The sequence below is a fragment of the Mustela erminea genome, chromosome 13 (genome assembly GCF_009829155.1).
Source record: "Mustela erminea isolate mMusErm1 chromosome 13, mMusErm1.Pri, whole genome shotgun sequence".
NCBI classification, from domain to species: domain Eukaryota; kingdom Metazoa; phylum Chordata; class Mammalia; order Carnivora; family Mustelidae; genus Mustela; species Mustela erminea.
Window position 1 is genome coordinate 68,316,748 of NC_045626.1, and position 19,511 is coordinate 68,336,258.

Genomic DNA, 19,511 nt, shown 5'->3' on the forward strand with positions numbered 1-19,511 from the left:
GGGCTTTGCAGACATAGGCTCAATCATGGGGAGAGGGTCTCGTGCACAGGCTCCCGCCACAGGAACCCACCTACTCCACATTTTGCCTAGAGTGTCTCACCTGTAACATGGATGTATTGAGGCTTGTTCTCAGCGGGGAAGTTAAAAGCAGAAGCGGAATATTTATCTTGCACAAACCCAAACCTAAGGGAAGCACAGGAAGACACACAGATTAGGGCCTCCTTAGCTAAAGATACAGGGAGAGCAGATGTGGCTAATAGGACTTCCTGACAGCCTGAGCTACAGGGACCTGGGAAAATTTCTTCCAAGATTGAACACTCAGGCTTCTGGTTTTCGCCCTCACCAGACCTCCTCCCACAGGCCTCCCGTCATCTCCAGGTGGGGAAGAGCCCTCACACCAGCTGCACTCCACATCTAGCCCTGTCTCTGCCCCTCCACCTGTCCAGTCAGTCCCTCCCCTGGGCGCTGTTGCACTGCCCCATCCCACCCCTCTGCTCTCTCTCTCCCTAGAATCCACACTGGGTCCTTCACCATGCTGGGTTCCCACCCACAGGATGACAGGGGGAAGGTGCTTATCTTTTTTTTTTTTTTTTTTAAAGATTTTTATTTATTTATTTGACAGATCACAAGTAGGCAGAGAGGCAGGCAGAGAGAGAGAGGAGGAAGCAGGCTCCCTGCTGAGCAGAGAGCCCGATGCAGGACTCCATCCTAGGACCCTGGGATCATGACCTGAGCCTAAGGCAGAGGCTTTAACCCACTGAGCCACCCAGGTGCCCTGGAAGGTGCTTATCTTAATTCATCTTAGCCACACCTCTTTCCCTTAGTTCTAAGCACATAGTGGGTTCTCAAAGAAAGCTCTGAAGTGAAATGGAATGAAACCTCTTAACTGAAATCCTCTTCTTAAAAACGAGGAACGAAATCTGGGGCTCTCTGCTTCGCTGCTCCATTCTGGAAATGGGCAGCAGGAGCCACTTTTCATCTGTGACTTACTCGATTCTGCTTCCCATCTATGGTTTATTCTATTCCGGGTTTTTCTATTTCCATCAAACACATTTATTACAGCTCTACCTGTTAACTGCTGAAAAGGACGTGTTAACAGATGTAGCTCCCGCCCTGAGTCTGAGAGGTTTATGTAACGAACGCAGTGATGTGGGCAGAACTAAAGGAGGTAAAGCACCTGTTTCCTTCCATTGCATTCTCTGTATAAGCCGCCAGCTTTACACCGGCTTTCAATAACTATTTATCAAGAACACATGAAGTCAAATATGCAAGTTAAATGGATCAGCTAACATGCACAGCAAGCCCCATCATCTATAGGCTGATTCTATCATGTGTAAGAATGCTCTGGATTTTGCCTTTCTTCCCCTCTACTTTTCAACCAAGGCTGTTTATTTACTCAGCATGGATCAGCCTGACCAGAATTTTCCTTCATTTCTTCCTTAGGTCACCAGGGAAGACCTTTAATTTTAAAACGGCAATTAACCACATAGCACTTGGCTCCCTCATTGTCCACTTGGGAAACATTCGAGCAAGGACTACAGCAAAGGTGGGGTTGGGGTGGGGCGCACCCAACCCACCCAGAAAAATATGAAGGAGCTGGGGAGCCACAGTAGGGAAGCTGGGGAAGGTCCAGGGAAGCTGGACCAATTTCTTCCTCTTCTTCCTTTTTTATAGATTTTTACTTACTGGACCAGTTTCTAACTCTTTCAGAAATGAACCTTATGGGTGGGCTAATGTTTCATTTCAGAGCCACCTTCCAATCTAGAGTTCCCCACGTGCAAAAGCTACTCTGGGCAAGGCACTTTGCTAGGTGCTGTAAAGGGAAACAAAAATGAGAAAAATGCATACCCTTGTCCTCCAGGGGCCCCTACATTAGGGTAACAGATGGACAGAGTGTGCTGGGAAAAAAGGGAAGGAGAGATTGAGAGAGCAGGGACCTGGAATCTGTGGTAGAACATGGCTGATAGATGGAGGAGGGGGTGGGGTTTAGAGGAGAATGTGGGGGTAAGATATAGGTAAGGATGGTGGGTCCAGGTGGGGAAGGGACCGCGATGTTCAGGTGCAGGGACACCAGCAGAGTCCAAGCTGTGATTCGTGGGGATGGGACAGAAGACATGAAAAAAATCAAAAGGCCATGTCCCAAGTGACATGTAGCCAGCAAAATCCAATTACCACCCAATGATATCATCCAAGGGAAGCATCAGACCTGCTTATAAATTCATCGGTCAGCTGGGGTCTTCCTAATGATACCTACTGTCTACCCAGGGCTTCCTAGGTACAGGGAACTCTGGAGAACCCTCCCAACAACCCAGCGAGTGGTGAGAAAATGAAGGTGAAGCAGTTCCAGAACTTGCTCAGCTGCATGCTGGTGGAGGCAGAGGTGAGCCAGGCCTCTCTGCTTTCTGGATTGACGCCCTTTGCCACCCACCCACTGTGCTGCCTACCTTCTGCCCCCAGTCAGCACCCTCTCCTGCTGGAAGGAAGAAGCCAGTCTGTGGTGGGCCGGGGCGGGAGTGGGGTGTGAGATGGGGTGGTAACAGCTGAATAAGGAGATGGCAGGACATTGCAGACAGTGCCGAGAGAGAGGATTATGGAAGTGGGAATGGAGGACTTGCTTCTGCCATGATTAACATGAAGCAGCAAATGAACACTGAGTGGCACATTCTAGAGACAAAGCTGGACTGGCCTCAGGGCAGCTAAGCCCAGGGAAGCCCCTCCCTGGCACAAATCCTAGTGCCAGTAAATACCCATGGACTTGGGAGCCTGGGTGGCTCAGTGGGTTAAGCCTCTGCCTTCAGCTCAGGTCATGGTCTCAGGGTCCTGGGATCAAGTCCCACATCAGGTTCTCTGCTCGGCAGGGAGCCTGCTTCCCCCCTCTCTCTCTGCCTGCTTGTGATCTCTATCAAATAAATAAATAAAATCTTTAAAAAAAAATACTGATGGACTTATCCATTGCTTTTTAACCCCCATTATCTTCTCAGCATATGTCAAGGGGCTCTTGAAGCATTTTATAGTTTTTCATCTCATGTCATCTGCTTGACAGCTTGGCTCAAAGTCTTGCTGGAGGCTAAGGAGGAAGCTCTATGCTTTCTGCTCAACTGGAAGATGGTAATGTGGTCTGAGAAACAACAGCTACAGGAACTTTAGGGGTAATTCTTATCTTTGAAACCAAGGCAAAGGGTCCTGTAGGGTATCGGCAGCAAGTCGGTCTTTGGTGAACTAGATCCACTTCCCCAGAAATGAAACAAACTGGGTTTGGGTCGACTACTCACAACAGTCACTAACGCCCTCCCATGAGGCCCTCCTACTAAGGGACAAACCTGTGTGCAATGGCTTCCTGGAAAAGGTGCATTCGATCCCAGTATGTTTCCGGTTCAAAGTCTGAAAGAAGAAAAAAAAAATGCCAGGGTGTGATCCCAAGGTTTTTAAGTTTCCCTGGATCTGGCCTTCTGTATCCTTCACTTCTCTTGGCCATTCCTCCCCTCTGAGCTTCAGTCCTGCTTCTCCACACTAACCACTTTTGGGACACCAGCCTCCGTCCCAAGGAACAAAGGCGCATTCTCACCACCACTTCCCTGAAGCTCTATCAGGGTCTAGAAAGGCACTGAATAGGAGTCCTCAGCAACCAGTGTGAGCTACCAGAACTCGAGGTAAGACTCATTCTAATGACTTCCTATGCGCAAAGTGGAAAGGAACATGACATTAAAAATACCAACAAAAGATAAGCTTTAAATGCATGTTATCTGCTTCTAAGGAGAAAAGAAAAAAATTTTACTACCCATCTTCAATTTCCCTACAAGGAAAGACAATGGTACAAGCTCTATTTTATGGGTGGGGAAACTGAAGTAAATAAATATTAAAAATTATTTTTGGAAAAGTGACGGGCTAGGGAGGGCAGGGGAGCAGACAAGAGCCTTCCTCCATCGCCCATATCATGGCTCCAGCCTCGCTCCTTCTGCATCACTGGTGTGAGGACCAAGAGCTGAGGAGGAGGTGGAGGGCTGAGGCAGGCTGTCGCTCGGCAACAGGCAACAGGCCAGCACTGCTCTTGGGACTGAGACGCTGAGGGCTGGAGGTGCAACTGCACAAGATATTCTGAAGAATAGGGGTGCTCTCTCTACTCTCTTTACATTTGGAATTTTCTATCTAGAATACACTTGAGGGCTGCAGGCAACTAAAGAGCAAATAAGAAAAAATACTTCAGCCTTAACAGGTAAAAACAAAGAGCAGATTCCTTGTCAGATTTTTAAGCTTTGGAATCCACTGTTATTGGAAGGGGAGATCACAGGAAGAGAAGCAGCATGGATGCAAGAAAATTGATTTTTAGATTCATGCCCTTATTGCTTTAAACTAGGACTCCTTTCTTCAGCTGTAACCATGGCAACCAACAGAGGATGTTGGTCTTGAAGCCTTGGTTACAACAGGCAGGGAAAACCAGCAGCTCATACAAAAATGTCCTCCAATGCCAGCCTTGCCAGCAATCCTGTGCTGTGACAGTGAAGGTGGAAAACCCCAGAAGGGCTGGCTGGTGTGGGGGACGTGTCTCCTGAGCATATTAAAAACAGCAGCATGAGGCGGTTGTCTGGCTTGAAATCATCAGATACGAATAGAATCATGTGGCATTTCAGGACCACAGTGGTCCTCTGTCAGCCACTGGGAGATTACATGAGAAGGGGTGTGTGTGTGGGTGTGTGTATGTATGTGTGTGTGTGTACAGCACTGTGTCAACTCTACAGATCATGGGACCTATAGCCTCCAGGGGTTCTGTGGGACCTGCCTCAAACCCTAACCATCACTGAAAACAGTGTCTGTATAAAAACGTCTTCTGAGACGTAAACAAAGAATATACAGATGGGTCTTTGGAACACAAGCTGTTTGCATCCCCGGGCAGCCTTTTCACAGGAAAAGTGTGGCAACATTTAGTGAGGCCTCCCTGACCTAGTGAGACCTCTCACCCCTGGGCTGCTTCTCTCCTTCCACCATTACACAGACTAACACAGGCACGGGAAGAAACCATCTCCCTCACACCAAAAAATTCTTCATTTCACATTTATAATGTCTACATCTGAGACACGAAAGGGCTACTGACATATTAGCAGCAATTCTAACTTTTCATTTTCAAAAAGGTCATTTGTCAGCTCACCAAGAGCTCTGTAGGGGCTATTTATATGTTCATCGAAATGAGCAATTAATTGGGGATAAATAATGTGCCATGTGAAGTAAGACTCGTCCTCTGATCTGTCCTACACCTACCCTCAGAGATCTGTGGAGCAAGGGCGGAGCAGCAAGGCAGCCCCACCTACTCCCTGCCTCCGCCCACTCCCAATTCCCCCTGGACTGACAGTCCTGTCCCAGGGGAAAGGCTGTCCTCAGAGTCCTGCTGTCCTCCTCCGAGCCCCCTTCTGCTCTGTCTTCCCTGAGACGCTGGACTCAAGCCACATGTGTGTACCAGGTGCTGACACACTACAGCTTTGCACAATAGGATGCTGGATCCTGTTTTGCATTCAATGCCCCCCCCCCACACTTTTTTTAGTCCGTTTGCATGAAATAGCAGATTCAAGCCTCCCATAAGGTTCAAATTCCCACAGTCCTAAGCCAGTTAGGCTAGAGCACGGAAAGGAGAGTGTGGGGAGAATACCAGAGCTGCTCGTGATTTACAGTGTCTCACACCCTCTCCTACCCACCACCTGCTCCCGGCCTCACAAGGGTCTTCCTGAGTTGGCAAGGCAGTGTTCAACTTGACATGCTCTCATTTGAGGAATAAGGAATTTAAGGCATTAAGTGACTCGTGCAGGGTTACCCGGACACTAAGTAAAGAACCAGTACGAGACCCAGATCTTTTCAGCCCCCTTGTCCAAAGGCTCCCTCTGTGCACTGGCCTAGAGGGGTGGCCTTGGGGCAGGGGGGGGTCTTATTCATGGAGACAGAACATCCAAGGGGAGTGTCTCTTACTATCAAACAAGTGCTCACTGCCCTCCTTGAGCAGGCAGCTGGTGTTGAGTGGAATGAAGAGCTGTGCTCGAAGCGGATCGCCATACAGGTAACTGGGCAGCGCAAAGGGACCCTCCAGAACAGGGACCAACAAAAAGCCGCAGGAAGTGGCTTTGCGATGCCAACCCTGGACCTGGTGGAAAGCACAGAAACAGAGTCATCTCCAAGTGAATTCAGACAAGAGAAAATACTTCCTAGGGAGCAAGGCTGCCACCGTGGCGGCATACGTATTGATTGGCGTGTTCATTTATTCATGTTCACTGGCTCCAAACTGGTCCTGGTCAGGAAACAGCACAGTTTGCTCCTCTGACAGATACTTGAAGAACTGTGAGTTAAGTGGTTCCTCCTCCCAGTTCAAGCTTCGGCAACTTCAGTGTTTCTTCTGGGAGGAAGCGACAGGAGAGAGCTATTTCTTGCCTCCTAAATGGCCTTCTCATTCTATAGGACATTGGAGGAAGGTCACAGGATATAAGTTAAGTCCTTCTAAATTTGTCCTTTATCAAAAATTTACTAAGACCAAAGTATCAAATAGGAAAACAATCCACTCAGGCTGGCTGGAAGGGACATGACGCAGGGCACAAGATGACTGTGGTGGCCTCTGGCCAAAAGTGATAAGCCCTGACCTGGTGGAATGAAAGTCTCTCTCCGGCAAACTCCCAAAAGCCGTCTGTCCAAAGACTCTGAACCAAAGTTAACTGGGGCAGCGAGACAAACCTCCCCATCAGTACCATTTCCTTAGAGAACAATGGCAAATTTCTACATCTTAAGATACTTTCTAGGGGTGCCTGGGTGGCTCAGCAGCTTAAAGCCTCTGCCTTCAGCTCAGGTCATGATGCCAGAGTCATGGGTTCGAGCCCTGCGTTGGGCTCTGCTCAGCGGGAAGCCTGCTTCCTCCTTTCTCTCTCTGCCTGCCTCTCGGTCTACTTGTGATCTCTGTCAAATAAATAAATAAAATCTGTAAAAAAAAAAAAAAATACTTTCTGAACCATAAAGCTACAAATATTTAAAAAAAAACCCTCATGTATGTGGCTTTGGCATACAGATGAGGTATGTGTCAAATGTTATTTCAAGGGACGCCTGGGTGGCTCAGTCACTTAAGCGTCTGCCTTTGGCTTAGGTCATGATCCCACGATCTTGGGATCAAGCCCTGCATCAGGCTCCCTGCTCAGCAGAGTGTCTGATTCTCCCTCTGCCCCTCCCCTGCTTGTGCTCCCAGTCTCTCTCTACTATAAATAAAATCTTAAAATATATAAATACGTGTGTGTGTATTTATTTATTTAGCTATTTATTTTGAGCGATAATTTAATTTAAATAGATACGGTTATGTTAAAAATTGAAGGGGACCACTCTTAGCTTTTTTCCCTAGAAACAGTCATAACAACAACACATCAACAAAAACCAAGATTTCTGTTTCACCAAAATAATCTTTCTTTTTTTTTTTTTTCCTTAAAGATTTTATTTTTAGGGGTGTCTGGGTGGCTCATGGGTTAAGCCTCTGCTTTCAGCTCAGGTCAGGATCTCAGAGTCCTGGGACTGAGCCCCACATCGGGCTCTCTGCTCAGGGGGGAGCCTGCTTCCCCCCCTCTTCTCTGCCTGCCTCTCTGCCTACCTGTGATCTCTCTCTGTCAAATAAATAAATAAATCTTGAAAAAAAAAAAAAAAAAGAAAAGATTTTATTTTTAAGTAATCTGTACACCTAGCACAGGGCCCATACCCACAACCTCAAGATCAAGAGTCGCGTGCTCTACTAAGCCAGTCATGTGACTGTGACCAAAATAATTTCTAAGGCTCTTTTTATTTTATGTCATATTTTAAAATATGTCATATTTTAATATTACAAAAGACATTACAATATAAATATTACATATTATAAAATTACATAATAAATTGTGATTTATAACAAATTTGGACACTCCCTTAAAATAATAATTAATCTACGCTACAGATTTCTGAAAACTTAAAAAATACTGTTGACCTTTGAACAACACAGGGGTTAGGGGCATTAACACCCAATGCAAAAAAAAAATCTGAGTATAACTTTTGACTCCCCCAAAACTTAACTAATAGCCTACTGTTGACCTTACCAATAAGAAAGGCAATTGATTAGCATATATTTGTATATTATGGGTATTATATACTGTATGCTTACAATAATGTAAGTTTGAGAAAAGAAAACATTATTAAGAAAATCATAAGAGAAAAATACATTTATAGTACTGTATTGTATATACTTAAAAAATTTGATTTAAGGGGCGCCTGGGTGGCTCAGTGGGTTAAGCCGCTGCCTTCAGCTCAGGTCATGATCTCGGGGTCCTGGGATCGAGTCCCGCATCGCGCTCTCTGCTCAGCGGGAAGCCTGCTTCCCTCTCTTTCTGCCTGCCTCTCTGTCTACCTGTGATCTCTGTCTGTCAAATAAATAAATAAAATCTTTAAAAAAAAAATTTGATTTAAAAATCAAACCCCTGCTATTCAAAGGTCAAATCTGTAATGATAAAGGGATTAGCAGCTTTCAGTGGGTTTTACACGAATTGGTGTGAAAAGTGTATTTTTAAAGACAGTTGCTATATTCGCCAGGGGAGATACTCTTCTTCCCGGAACTGTGACTATACGTGTGCATCTATGAATGTTATGGTCATGTTGTTTGAGATAGGATTATCTGGTAGGGCTTCCAAGGAGAAGGCTTAGTTTACCAGGTCAGAGGGTTAGTACTGCCTGGAGGGAGTGGTTTATCCCAGTGTCAACTGGCTGGAGAAGAGCCAGTGTCCTCTGAAAGCTGAGCCAGACAGGTGGCTTGGTGAATTTTTTTTTTTTTTTTTTTTTTAAGTAGGTTCCCTGCCCAGTGTGGACCACAATGTGGTGCTTAAACTCACGACCGTAGATTGAGACCTGAGCTGAGATCAAGAGTCACATGCATAACCAACTGAGCCACCCAAGCATTCCGTGGGGCATCTCTTTTGATTTGGACCTTGAGAATGTTCCAGTGTTGCAGGGAAGGGGTCCACAGAGGCACTAATGCCATGCAGAGGCAGACTGGGGATGGGAAGGCAGAGAAAAAGACAAATCTCTTCCCCAGGGTATCATGCCCTGTGGGACAAAACTAGGTTTCTGAGCCCTGCAGAGAAAAACAATATGCGGCCAGCTGATGCCATGCTCACTCTCTTTGGTCATATCTTAGCTTTCTGTAAAGTCTTCCTGAACCTTCTGGTTGCTCTCAGCAATGCAATGAGATGCTTGCGCCAATGTAGGAGGACAGCAGGACTCCGTTAAAGCCACAGAAAAGCATTCTTCTGGGTTGAAGGGGAGAGTGTATTAAAGGAGTGGCAGGCTGCAAAGATGGTTCAAGAGGGCACCTGGAAGATTTTGACAGCCTGGTTAAGGAGGGCTTGTTCTAAAGAGATTGGGACCAGCGATGGCAGTTGCCAGGCTGGTCTCTCAGTGCGAGCAGTGAGTGACCAGATTAGACAGACCGGCCAGGCTGACTAGAAGGACAAAAGACAGAAGACCAATTAGAAGACAGCTTCTCAGCTTTGGCACTCAACTTTGGCTGGTTAATTCTTTGTCGTTGAGGCTGTCCTATGTAAGGTGTTATAGAGTGATGCGCAGTATCCCTGGTGTCTACCCCACTAGACACCAGTGACACTCTTCTACCATTAGTGTCAAGTAAAAATGTTTCCAAATGTTACCAAATGCTCCTACGGGGACAAAATCACACTCTCTCCCCCAACCTGACCCCTGTTGAGAGCTAGAGTTAAGCAGTGATGGCCACTGTCAAGGGGCTGGTTAAGTAAACAATGGTACAGGGGCACCTGGGTGGCTCAGTGGGTTAAAGCCTCTGCCTTTAGCTCAGGTCATGATCTCAGGGTCCTGGGATCAAGCCCCGCATCGGGCTCTCTGCTCGCAGGAGCCTGCTCCCTCCCACCTGCCCGTGCCTGCCTCTCTGCCCACTTCTGGTCTCCATCTGTCAAATAAATAAATAAAATCTTAAAAAAAAAAAAAAGTAAACAATGATACAAACAAATAACAATATTCTGTAGCACTTAAAAACAATGAAGCACATTGTTTGAAACACAACAAAGCAGACTTATTTAAACCCATACTGAGGATACAGTAACAGAACAAAAATAGTAATAGTAATAGCAATAGCAATAGTAATAGCAGTAGGACAAAAAACACATTGCAAATACAGTTGGCACTTGAACAACACAGGTTTGCATAGGTCCACTTACACGTGGGTTGTTTTTTTTTTTTATAAACAGAGGACTATAAATGCATTGTCTCTTCCTTATGATCTCCTTAATAACATTTTCTTCTTCCTAGCTTACTTTATTGTAAGAATACAATATATAATACATATAGCATACAAAACGTGTTAATCAACTGTTTATGTTACCTTTAAGGCTGCAGGTTAACAGTACCCTATTAGTAGTTAAGTTTTTGGAAAGTCAAAAGTTTTACTTGAATTTTTGACTGCATAGAGTCAGCATCCCTGATACCCCTGTTGTTCAAGTGTCAACTACAGTATTCCAAGCTACCATAGCTGTTAAAAAAAAAAAAAAAAAAAAGGTAACAAGGCTTTGTATGTGCATATACTATCTCTGGAAGTACACTCAACAAAGTGGTGGGGTGGCTGTTTTTATTTATTCATTAAAAAAATGTTTTTTAAGTTTTTGTTTTGTTTTAAGTAATCTCTATACCCAATGTGGGGCTCAAATCCACAACCCTGAGATCAATCTACTGACTGAGCCAGCCAGGTGCAACAGGGGGCTGCCTGTATTTTTTTCTTCAAATTTTCATTTAAAATTCTAGTTAGTTAACATAGAACATAATATTGGTTTCCGGAGTAGAATTTAGTGATTCATCACTTACATATAACACCTAGTGCTAAACATAAGTGACTTCCTTACTACATAACACCCATTTAGCCCAACCCTCACCCACCTCTGGGTGGTTGCTTTTAGATGGAAATCCCTGGAAACGGGGTAAGGGTGGGGGAAGGATTTACTTTTCACTCGAGACCAGGGATTTTCAACTGAGGGCAATATTCCTCCTCCCTGGGGACATGCAGCATTATCTGGAGACATTTTTGGTTGTCCCAAGGTGGGCATGCTCCTGGCATTTAGGGTAGAGGTCCTAGATACTGCCTAACATCCTACGATGCACAGAACAGCCCCACTCAACAGAGAATTATCCCTCTCTAGATGTCAAGAGTGCCAAGGCTGAGAAACCCTGACCTAGTTCTTTGTTGACTGTCTCAATTTTTTATTGTGTTTAAATTTTTTACAAGGCTATTCCAAACAGTCCAGGTGAAAGGTAATCGGAGCCTGAACCCAAGGGGGAAAAAATAGTGACACAAATCTCTACCAAGCATACACTGTGCCCCTCGGTAAGGTGAGCCAAGGCCCTGACCACAACACAAGGAGGCTCACCATCTCAAAGAGGACCGCAGCAGTCACAGCCATCCAGTGGAGCTTGATCTCAAAGGCCGCATTCAGGGAGAAGTTGCCATGATAGTAACAGCTACACCACTCCAGCCGGTCTGTGCGGTTGTTCACGTCCACGTCCAGGGTCACAGTCCTCTGCTCTGGGACAGTGGCAGCTACATCAGCACATTGAAGGGACCCCGAGAGAGAGAGGGAGAAGAAAGAGTGGGATGAAGTGGAAGAACAAACAGCTAAGCATCCAGATACACATCTGCAGAATCACCTACTCGAAAATCACAGATTCTAGAAGCTTCCTGAAAATCATCTAGTTCAGGGGTCAGTCAACTTTTCCTACATAGGGCCTGGTAATATGTTGGGTTTTATAGGCTCTGTGGTCTCTGTTTCAGCCACTCAACCCTGCCATTGCAGTGTACTAGCAGCCAGAGACATGTAAATGAATAGGCCAGGCGGTGTTCCAGTAAAACTTTAATTACAAAACCAGAAAGATTTTTAGGGCAGTGAAACTATTCTGTATGATACTATCATGGTGGATACACATCCTTACACGTGCATCAGAACTCAAAATATACAACACCAGCAGTGAACCCGAATGTAAGCCAGAGGCCCGGGGGGATCCTTGTTAACGTAGATTCACCAACGGTAACAAACGCCCCACTCTGGTGCAGGGCATAGACAGTGGGGGAGGCTGCGCATGTGCTCGGGTGGGAAGTATATGAAAACTCTGCGTACTTTCCACCCAACTTTGCTGTGAACCTAAAAGTGCTCTAAAAATAAAGTTTATTACACAACAAACAAACAAACAGATGGTAGTCCAGATTTGGCTGGTTAAGCCATAGTTTGCCTCCCCTCATTGGCTCCAACTCCTTCATTTGCAGATGAGGAAACAGCAGCCCATGAAGGAGAAATGCCTTGACCAAGATCAGAGTCAGAACCTCAGCCAGGCTGAACCCCAGATCTTCCCCCTCCAGTGACCCACAAAGGGACACCATGGGACAGACAGCCCAGACCACAGTGAGGAGGAGGAAGTCTCGTTTTTCTGGTTTCAGCCCAGGAAGACAATAGTTCTAGAATCTTTTCTCAAGCATCGAAACCTCATAATGAATTTCAATACCCTGTTCCATCAACGGCGTGTTACTCAGATTCTACACTGGTATCCAACTAGCTCATCCTATCTGGAATTCTTGCTCAGAAATCCTGTTCAACCCAAGATAGGGACGTTTTAAGGATGGATCAATCAAGTTCCTGACCAGACTGAAGGCCTGAAGGAGGCTCAGAAGTAATGGAAAGATCAGGGCTCTGCTCTGCCTGACTGGGCAGTGCCAGACGTCGGGTTTCTACAAACTATTATCAGCTCCTCATTCTCCTCAGCCCCATGAATCCAAAGGTATCCCTTTATCTGAAGCCATCAGCTTAGTTCTGGGTTTTGCAGGTAGAAGCCCTGAGTGGCTTTTACCACTGACAAGGATAAAATGGCTCTTGAATCAGCAATTTTAATCAGCTCCTGCTGAGCAGCAGTGGAGCTACAGCCAGGATGCTGAATGGCCCCGGGGTGGACTGATATTCAGCTGCTGGTATACAGCTTATCATGCTCACATAGCCAGAATGTGCAAAATGGGAAATGTTCTTCCTTTGGAGTTGGAAGATCTATGCTCGGCCATTCAGCCAGGTGCCCCTGAGGACAGGGCTTCAGCTCTAATGGTTTAGCTCCTCATTTGCAAACTGAGGTGGTGTCCACCCAGCTGCTTCCTGGAGGAGGGTTGAGGATCAAGGAAAACATGGCTGCCAGGAGGTTGCAGACTCTTTCCTTCTTCTTTAGCCACCCCACTTGAAACCCTCCTGTTATTCCTTCCTCCCCCATTTAAGCTACAAGCTCAGCAATGCTCAATATGAGGCATTTCCATGACTCCCATGGGCACTGCTCAGCCACCTGGGACACTTGAGGCTAAAGAACATGGTGGCTCCAATGCTAGAAGTCTCATCAGAACTAGTTTCTGTCTCGGCCTTGTGTTCCTGATTCATGGCCCAACCACAGTAGCCTTTTACTTATTAGCCCCAATCAAAGGAATAAAGCTTTGTTCTCTGGTCTTGGATGGGGTAGTCCTCCTGGGGGGAAAAGCCAGGGTCACAACAGAAAGGGCACTCAGTAAACACCAGCAGAGAACCTCACACATCACCTCTCTCCCATCTGGCATATTCAGTTCAGAATGGGCTAGTCTGAGGAAGCCCAAGGAAGTGTCCTGTTCAGCCAAGTGGTTACAGGCTCAAGATACCACTAGCTTTCACTACTTCAGGGATGAGATTCGACAGTATGGACATGGCCAGTAGGCTAACAATGCTGACAAAGTTTTAGGCCCCAGCTGTGCTGCAGTTTCCAGCAAGTTCTCTGAATCACTCCTTAGTTGCATAAGAACAAACTTACTCACCTTGGGACAGTGAGCTACACTGAGTTGCAGTAAACAGGGGCAAACCCAGAGGAGGAACAGGCTGAGGGTCCTTGCCCCGGGTCACAGCAAGGGGGCTGACAATGAACTGGGAGGGGATGAGTGCCACTAGAGGAGAAGAGACTGCAGTCTCAGGTAGGGCACCAGAGATCAATAGTCACACCCAGAGCTGCCCCAAAATGGAAAGAGTAGTCAGTCACAGGAGTGAGTGCCGTGTTGGGGGTAGTTTTCAAGGAGTAGCTGGCTCCCCACTTATTAGGAGTGGGATGGAAAATATTCACACATCAGGGTTTGGACCGAGGTGTGTGGCAGCCTCTTCTGACCCTGAGACCCAGTGGGGTTATCAAGAAAAAACTGAGAAGTCAAGGGTGTGTGACTGGGCTTAAGGGATACAGTGCTGCTTCTCCCCGGGTCTCAGATGCCCTTGTAGTTTCACAGGTAGGCGACAAATGACAACATGAGGGGAGAAGTGGGAGCCACCATGGGCCAGGGCAGACAGGACTGTGGCACCCATCAGAAATATCAGAACGTCTTTCTGCTAAGACAAGCAGATTTCCAACTAAGAATCTGAAAGGCTGGAAAAGGAACACGCCGAAAAAAACAGAAAGGGGAGCAGGTCATAAATGATACACACCTCTTCTTCCCCCTATAAACCAGATTAATTTTTTCTTTCCTGAGGGGGAAAAAACCAACACTGAGGACAGTCCAATTCAAAGCTAACTCATCTTTCTCACTTAAGTAAATGTCTACATTCTAACCTGGGAAAAAAAAAAAAAAGGCTCGGAAGAAGTAGCTCCTATCCTAACACAGAGGTCTGGGGGGTGTTGCTGGATAGAATTAGCAGTGGTAAGAAACACATTTCTTGTGGGGGGTGGGGGTTAACGGGAAAAGAAGCGGATGAATGAAATTCTACTATAATCCTGAGAGCCACTGGAAAACTAATGAAAGGACAGCTTCAAGAAAAGAGGCAAACATATGAAATTCCTTCTGGTTTCAGAATCAATGTCAGGGTGCCTGGGTGGCTCAGTGGGTTAAGCCGCTGCCTTCGGCTCAGGTCATGATCTCAGGGTCCTGGGATCGAGTCCCGCATCGGGCTCTCTGCTCAGCAGGGAGCCTGCTTCCCTCTCTCTCTCTGCCTGCCTCTCCATTCTACTTGTGATTTCTCTCTGTCAAATAAATAAATAAAATCTTTAAAAAAAAAAAAAAAAAAAAAAGAATCAATGCCAACACCGTAACGTCCACATGCAAACCCCAAGTGAAGGACACCTGCTTAATAGACCACCTGATGAAGACCTAAATCCTCTCTTCCCCCTTACTCTCCCTTTGTTTTGAGCAGATGACTTATTTTTTCCATACGGTGCTCCTCTTTAAGTGCAATTTTTCTGAAGTAACTAAGAACCAAAGCTAAAATGAATAATCTGAATCTCACCTTAAGCTTAGGACTATGGCGGACGGGAGAGGGTTCCACCAGCCTGCTGAAGGAGGAGACTTTGTTAATGAGGATGTGCATATGCAGAAACTGTCAAGGAGCCTCCAGAACCAGAATGATGATGCAAAGGGGACAGTTCCCAAAGCAGTAACTCTGACCCAGGAGTAAGTGGGGACATTGGACAATGTCAGGAGATATTTTGCCTCACTGGGTGGTGGTGTGGAGGGCAGCGGGGAGGGGGTGGTGTGCTACTGGTAACTAGTAGGTAGGGAGTAGATGGCCTCTTTTTTTCCAAAAGACTTCAAGGAGGGGCAGAGTTAAAAATGCAATGCAAGGAAGCGGGTAAGTCGTGACTACTGGGGTTAGGGGAGCCACTCTCTTCATAGTTTTGTCTTCTCCATGCCCCCCCCAATTCTCACACACAGTGCTGGGCATGCTGGGGTGAAGGTATAAGGCAAGGTTCAAAGCTACATCTGGATCCAAGTGAATCTGACAATCTGGAAACCATCATGACTCTTAGCATTTCCATTCTACCAGCTAGGTAAGAATTCTAATGAGCTGGGCATTTCCAGGCAAACTAGGCAGAAGGTGGAATTTCCCTGGAGTTTGATCTATGTCACATTTCCTCCCTTCTTTCCAGAGTTTTTTTAGGATCTCTCCAACCTGCCATTGAGGTAAATCTTGTGACTGCTTGCCTAGAGCATGCATTGCCTAAAGACGTTTACAGCCCAACCCATCAGTCCAGTCCTTGAGAGCAGAGGTCCCATTTCCTAACAGAGGTCACTACCATTCAATATGTGAATGTGCACCCCTATCTTGGAACTGCAGGAACCAAGGAAAGGAGGGAAGACTCCTAGTTTACATGCCTTGATGTGGTGAGCACATCTGAGGAAGAAAGCTGGAAGAAAGATTCATGCTCAGCCTCAGTGTCTGGAATGGATAACCTCTGAGATTCCTTTCTCTTCAGACATCCTAAGACACTAAGGTCCTGGGAAGGCTTCTGGCAGGTCCTAAACCAGGAGTGAGCAGCAGCTCACAATCCCTGTAGTCTGGCTGCTTCTCGGGAAAAGTGGCCCCACTGTCTATTCTCTCCTGTTTATGCAGGTTTAGCACTGTGCCCTGATTTGAGAGTTCTTGGACACTGTTTCTTGGTTGGGATAATAACGATCTTGACCCCCTCAGGTCAGTGGGAGCTAATACAAGAGTCCACCTTGTGGACAGACTACCTGTATGACAGGCGCAGTGGCTCTAATCCTGGTCCATGTGGCATTGTCCCCTTGGCTGACTGCCCTTCTCCCTCAGCTCCCGGCATCATCCCCAGGCCCCATCTGAGCTGAGCACCTACCTAAAAGCGCAGCTGCCTGGCTTCGCCCTCCAAAGCTGCGGCTGAAGGAGCTGTGCCTGCTTGCATAGGAGGCTGGCCGGCTAGGCAGCCAGGGCAAGAGGAAAGCAGGAATCTCGGAGTGCAAGAGCTCTTCGGCCACAAAGGCCACCTCAAACCACTTGCGCTGGAAGCTGGCAAAGTCCTCCACTGCCGTTGTGTGCCAGGTGGTGGGTTGCTGCATGGCCACTGGGAAAAGCAAAGGGGAAAGAAAGTGCCCTCAGTACAAATGCTCATTTTTGTACCGATGCAGGGCTGAACCTTGAAAACACGATGCTAAGTGAGTGAAACCATACACAATAGGCCACATGTTACAGGGTGCCACTTGAATGAAATATCCAAAATAAGCCACTCCCTAGAGACAGGAGGCAGATCCCCCCAGGGGTGGGGTGGGGGAAGTTGGAGTTTGGCAGTGACTGTCACTGGACACAAGGGTTCATTACAGGTCCAGAAAACGATATGGACCCTAGACAGAGGTGTGGGTTTGCACAACACCAGGAACGTACTAAATGCCAGAGAAGCATTCCCATCAGAATGGTTCGTTTTATGTTGCGTGAACTTTTCTTCAATTAAAAAAGATTTTCCTTCCCTCAGTTTCATACCTCTAATTTCAGAGCAGGTAACAGTAACCAGCTTTGTTTTTTTCCCCCCAACTTGAAGGTAAAATTGGTATTAATCCAAGTGAGAATTTAAGGGGAGAGGTGGCCGTGGACATGCTATTGGGTACCAGGAAAAATCCTGCACAGATCCACTTCCGACATGTTCTTGGATAAAAGAGCACAGTGAGGGTGCTCGCCGCTTCATCAGACTCCCAAAACCCAGAGGCTGAGAAGCTGGTTGTCTGCAGGATGGGAGTCACCTCCAGCCAAGGTCCCTGTGGGTTCTGGGTGGACTAGAGCCATGGCTCTGAATCCTGGGTGCCTTAAGCATGACATGAGCTACCTCTGACCTTGCTGGAATGGGTTCCCTCTTGGAATTATGTTTTCTCATTAAAAGAAAAAAGTTAAAATGTATCTTAGAAAACTTGCTAGGATTTGATAGTCTTTCTGGGGTAAGAAATGGGAGTCTAGCAAGTAAAAAGTGCTGTAAGTCAGATCAGACCCTGTCTATACTCAGAACCACCTGCACTGGATAGTGGCAGGAAAGGGAGCACTATTACTCAAATTAGTAACCAAAAATGGCTAATGGGAATTTCCTCACACCAAGATCCCTTGGCCTCTTGTAGGTTTATCTTCCATCCACACCGTTCTGACCAAGAACATACCATAGCTTTAAGAAATACTCGTCACTCTGGTTATGCTTAAATTAAGTACAAATGCTCAGGAAATTGACAGATCTGTCTACTTAGAATACAAAGTCACACAAGGAACTCAAGAACCACCATCATTTGACAAAGCAAGTCACCAAGAAAAACACTTGCCCCCATGGACAACAGCATTCACATTATCTCTGACCTCGGTCAGGTTCTTTGTCCATGACTATCTTGTAGAAATAGAAGCCATAGATGAAGGTCCGCCAGACTTCACCAGATGCATGTGTGATGAGTTGCTCTTCCAGCATTTTCTAGAAGGAGAGACATTGAAACTCTGAAATTACTGTGGAGGGACATCTTGAGGTGCAGCCCTCAGTTCCCTGGAGTCGAGGAAGTGACCAGAACATTAAGGAGACCCTACTCCTCACCCCCCATCAGCCATGATGATTGCTCTAGGATAAATGCTGGACCTGATGAAATTATATTACACAATTCAAAGGCTTATTATAGTATCATCAATTATTTCAAATATACAGGCAAGTATAAAGAAGATCCAGGTATACCCCCACCCAAGTTCAACAAACTTAACATTTTGCTATATTGACTTCAGATCTTTTAATTAGAAGACAAAACAAAATATTCTGTGGACCCTCCCATGTCTCACTCCTCTTCCTCTCTCCCCAGAAATAAATGGTTAGTATAACATTATTCTCATGCATGTTTTTAATAATTTTATTATATGCACAAGGACTGATAGAGAATATGAGGTGTTTTTGTGAGACTGTAAATTTTAAATAAATGGCATGATACAATTATCAGTTTGCATATTGGATTTTCACTCAACATCATGCTTCAGACACTGTCCATGTTGTTAATGCATCCTTCATGCTCATTCATTTTAAGGGCTGTAGAAGTATTCTACCATGTAAAAAGGAAAATCTGATTTTCAGGGATGGGTAAAGGTCATGTAAAACTGCCTAATGAGACCCTCGAAGAGGGAAATGAGGATTGCATGTTTATTCAAATCAGCTACTGATTTTATGTTTCAGGGATGACAAGTTAGCTGGGACTCTTTTCAGTGGGGGCCTCTGTGTGGACAGGACAGCATGAACCCCATCAGCCAACCTGACCTTCCCTGTTCTTTTCCTCTCCTGTGTGATTCCAGTTCTGAACAGTGTCATTAAATTCAGCAAGTGTTTGCTGGGTGCCTAGGTGTGCCAAACAGCATGGTGATTTGGAAATGGGAAGACAAGAGATAGCTCAGCCCTCAAGGAGCCCAGTCAAGGTGGGAAACAATGAAATGAGATAGGCAGCATCTTCCTTCCGTTGTGCTAAGTGCTCTGACACAGTAAGACCAGGGCACCAGAAGGTCCCTGAGGCAGAGACCTGGATCCTGAATAAGAAGGAGGTAGCCCCGGGCGAAATGGGGGCTGGAGGTCAGAGAGAAGGCATTCCCTGGGAATCTTTCACAGACTCCTCCAACGTTCAAGAGCGCAGACTCCATCCAGAACACTTCAGTTCAGATGATAAATTCTGCTAGATTTTTAAGTCAAGGTATAGTGTCTTTCAAATGAAG

At 46.1% G+C, this 19,511-nt stretch overlaps 1 protein-coding gene and 1 long non-coding RNA gene across 11 annotated transcripts in view; one reads left to right on the forward strand and one right to left on the reverse strand.

Annotated features, from left to right (window-relative positions):
- The window catches only part of DEPDC5 (DEP domain containing 5, GATOR1 subcomplex subunit), a 136,784-nt gene that overhangs the window by 841 nt on the left and 116,432 nt on the right, over nt 1-19,511 (reverse strand). For all 10 annotated transcript variants that reach the window (XM_032310146.1, XM_032310151.1, XM_032310152.1 and 7 more), the window contains 6 exons: nt 18,138-18,246; nt 16,648-16,872; nt 11,418-11,587; nt 5,953-6,124; nt 3,321-3,381; nt 101-183 (listed from right to left, as the gene is read on the reverse strand). In XM_032310146.1, the coding sequence (XP_032166037.1) occupies nt 101-183; nt 3,321-3,381; nt 5,953-6,124; nt 11,418-11,587; nt 16,648-16,872; nt 18,138-18,246 (820 nt within the window). The remainder of the gene's footprint in view (nt 1-100; nt 184-3,320; nt 3,382-5,952; nt 6,125-11,417; nt 11,588-16,647; nt 16,873-18,137; nt 18,247-19,511) is intronic.
- On the forward strand, nt 12,538-16,653 carry LOC116571796. The gene is made up of 4 exons (XR_004277997.1): nt 12,538-12,816; nt 15,309-15,466; nt 15,728-15,843; nt 15,943-16,653. It is a non-coding gene; the product is annotated as an uncharacterized LOC116571796 (long non-coding RNA).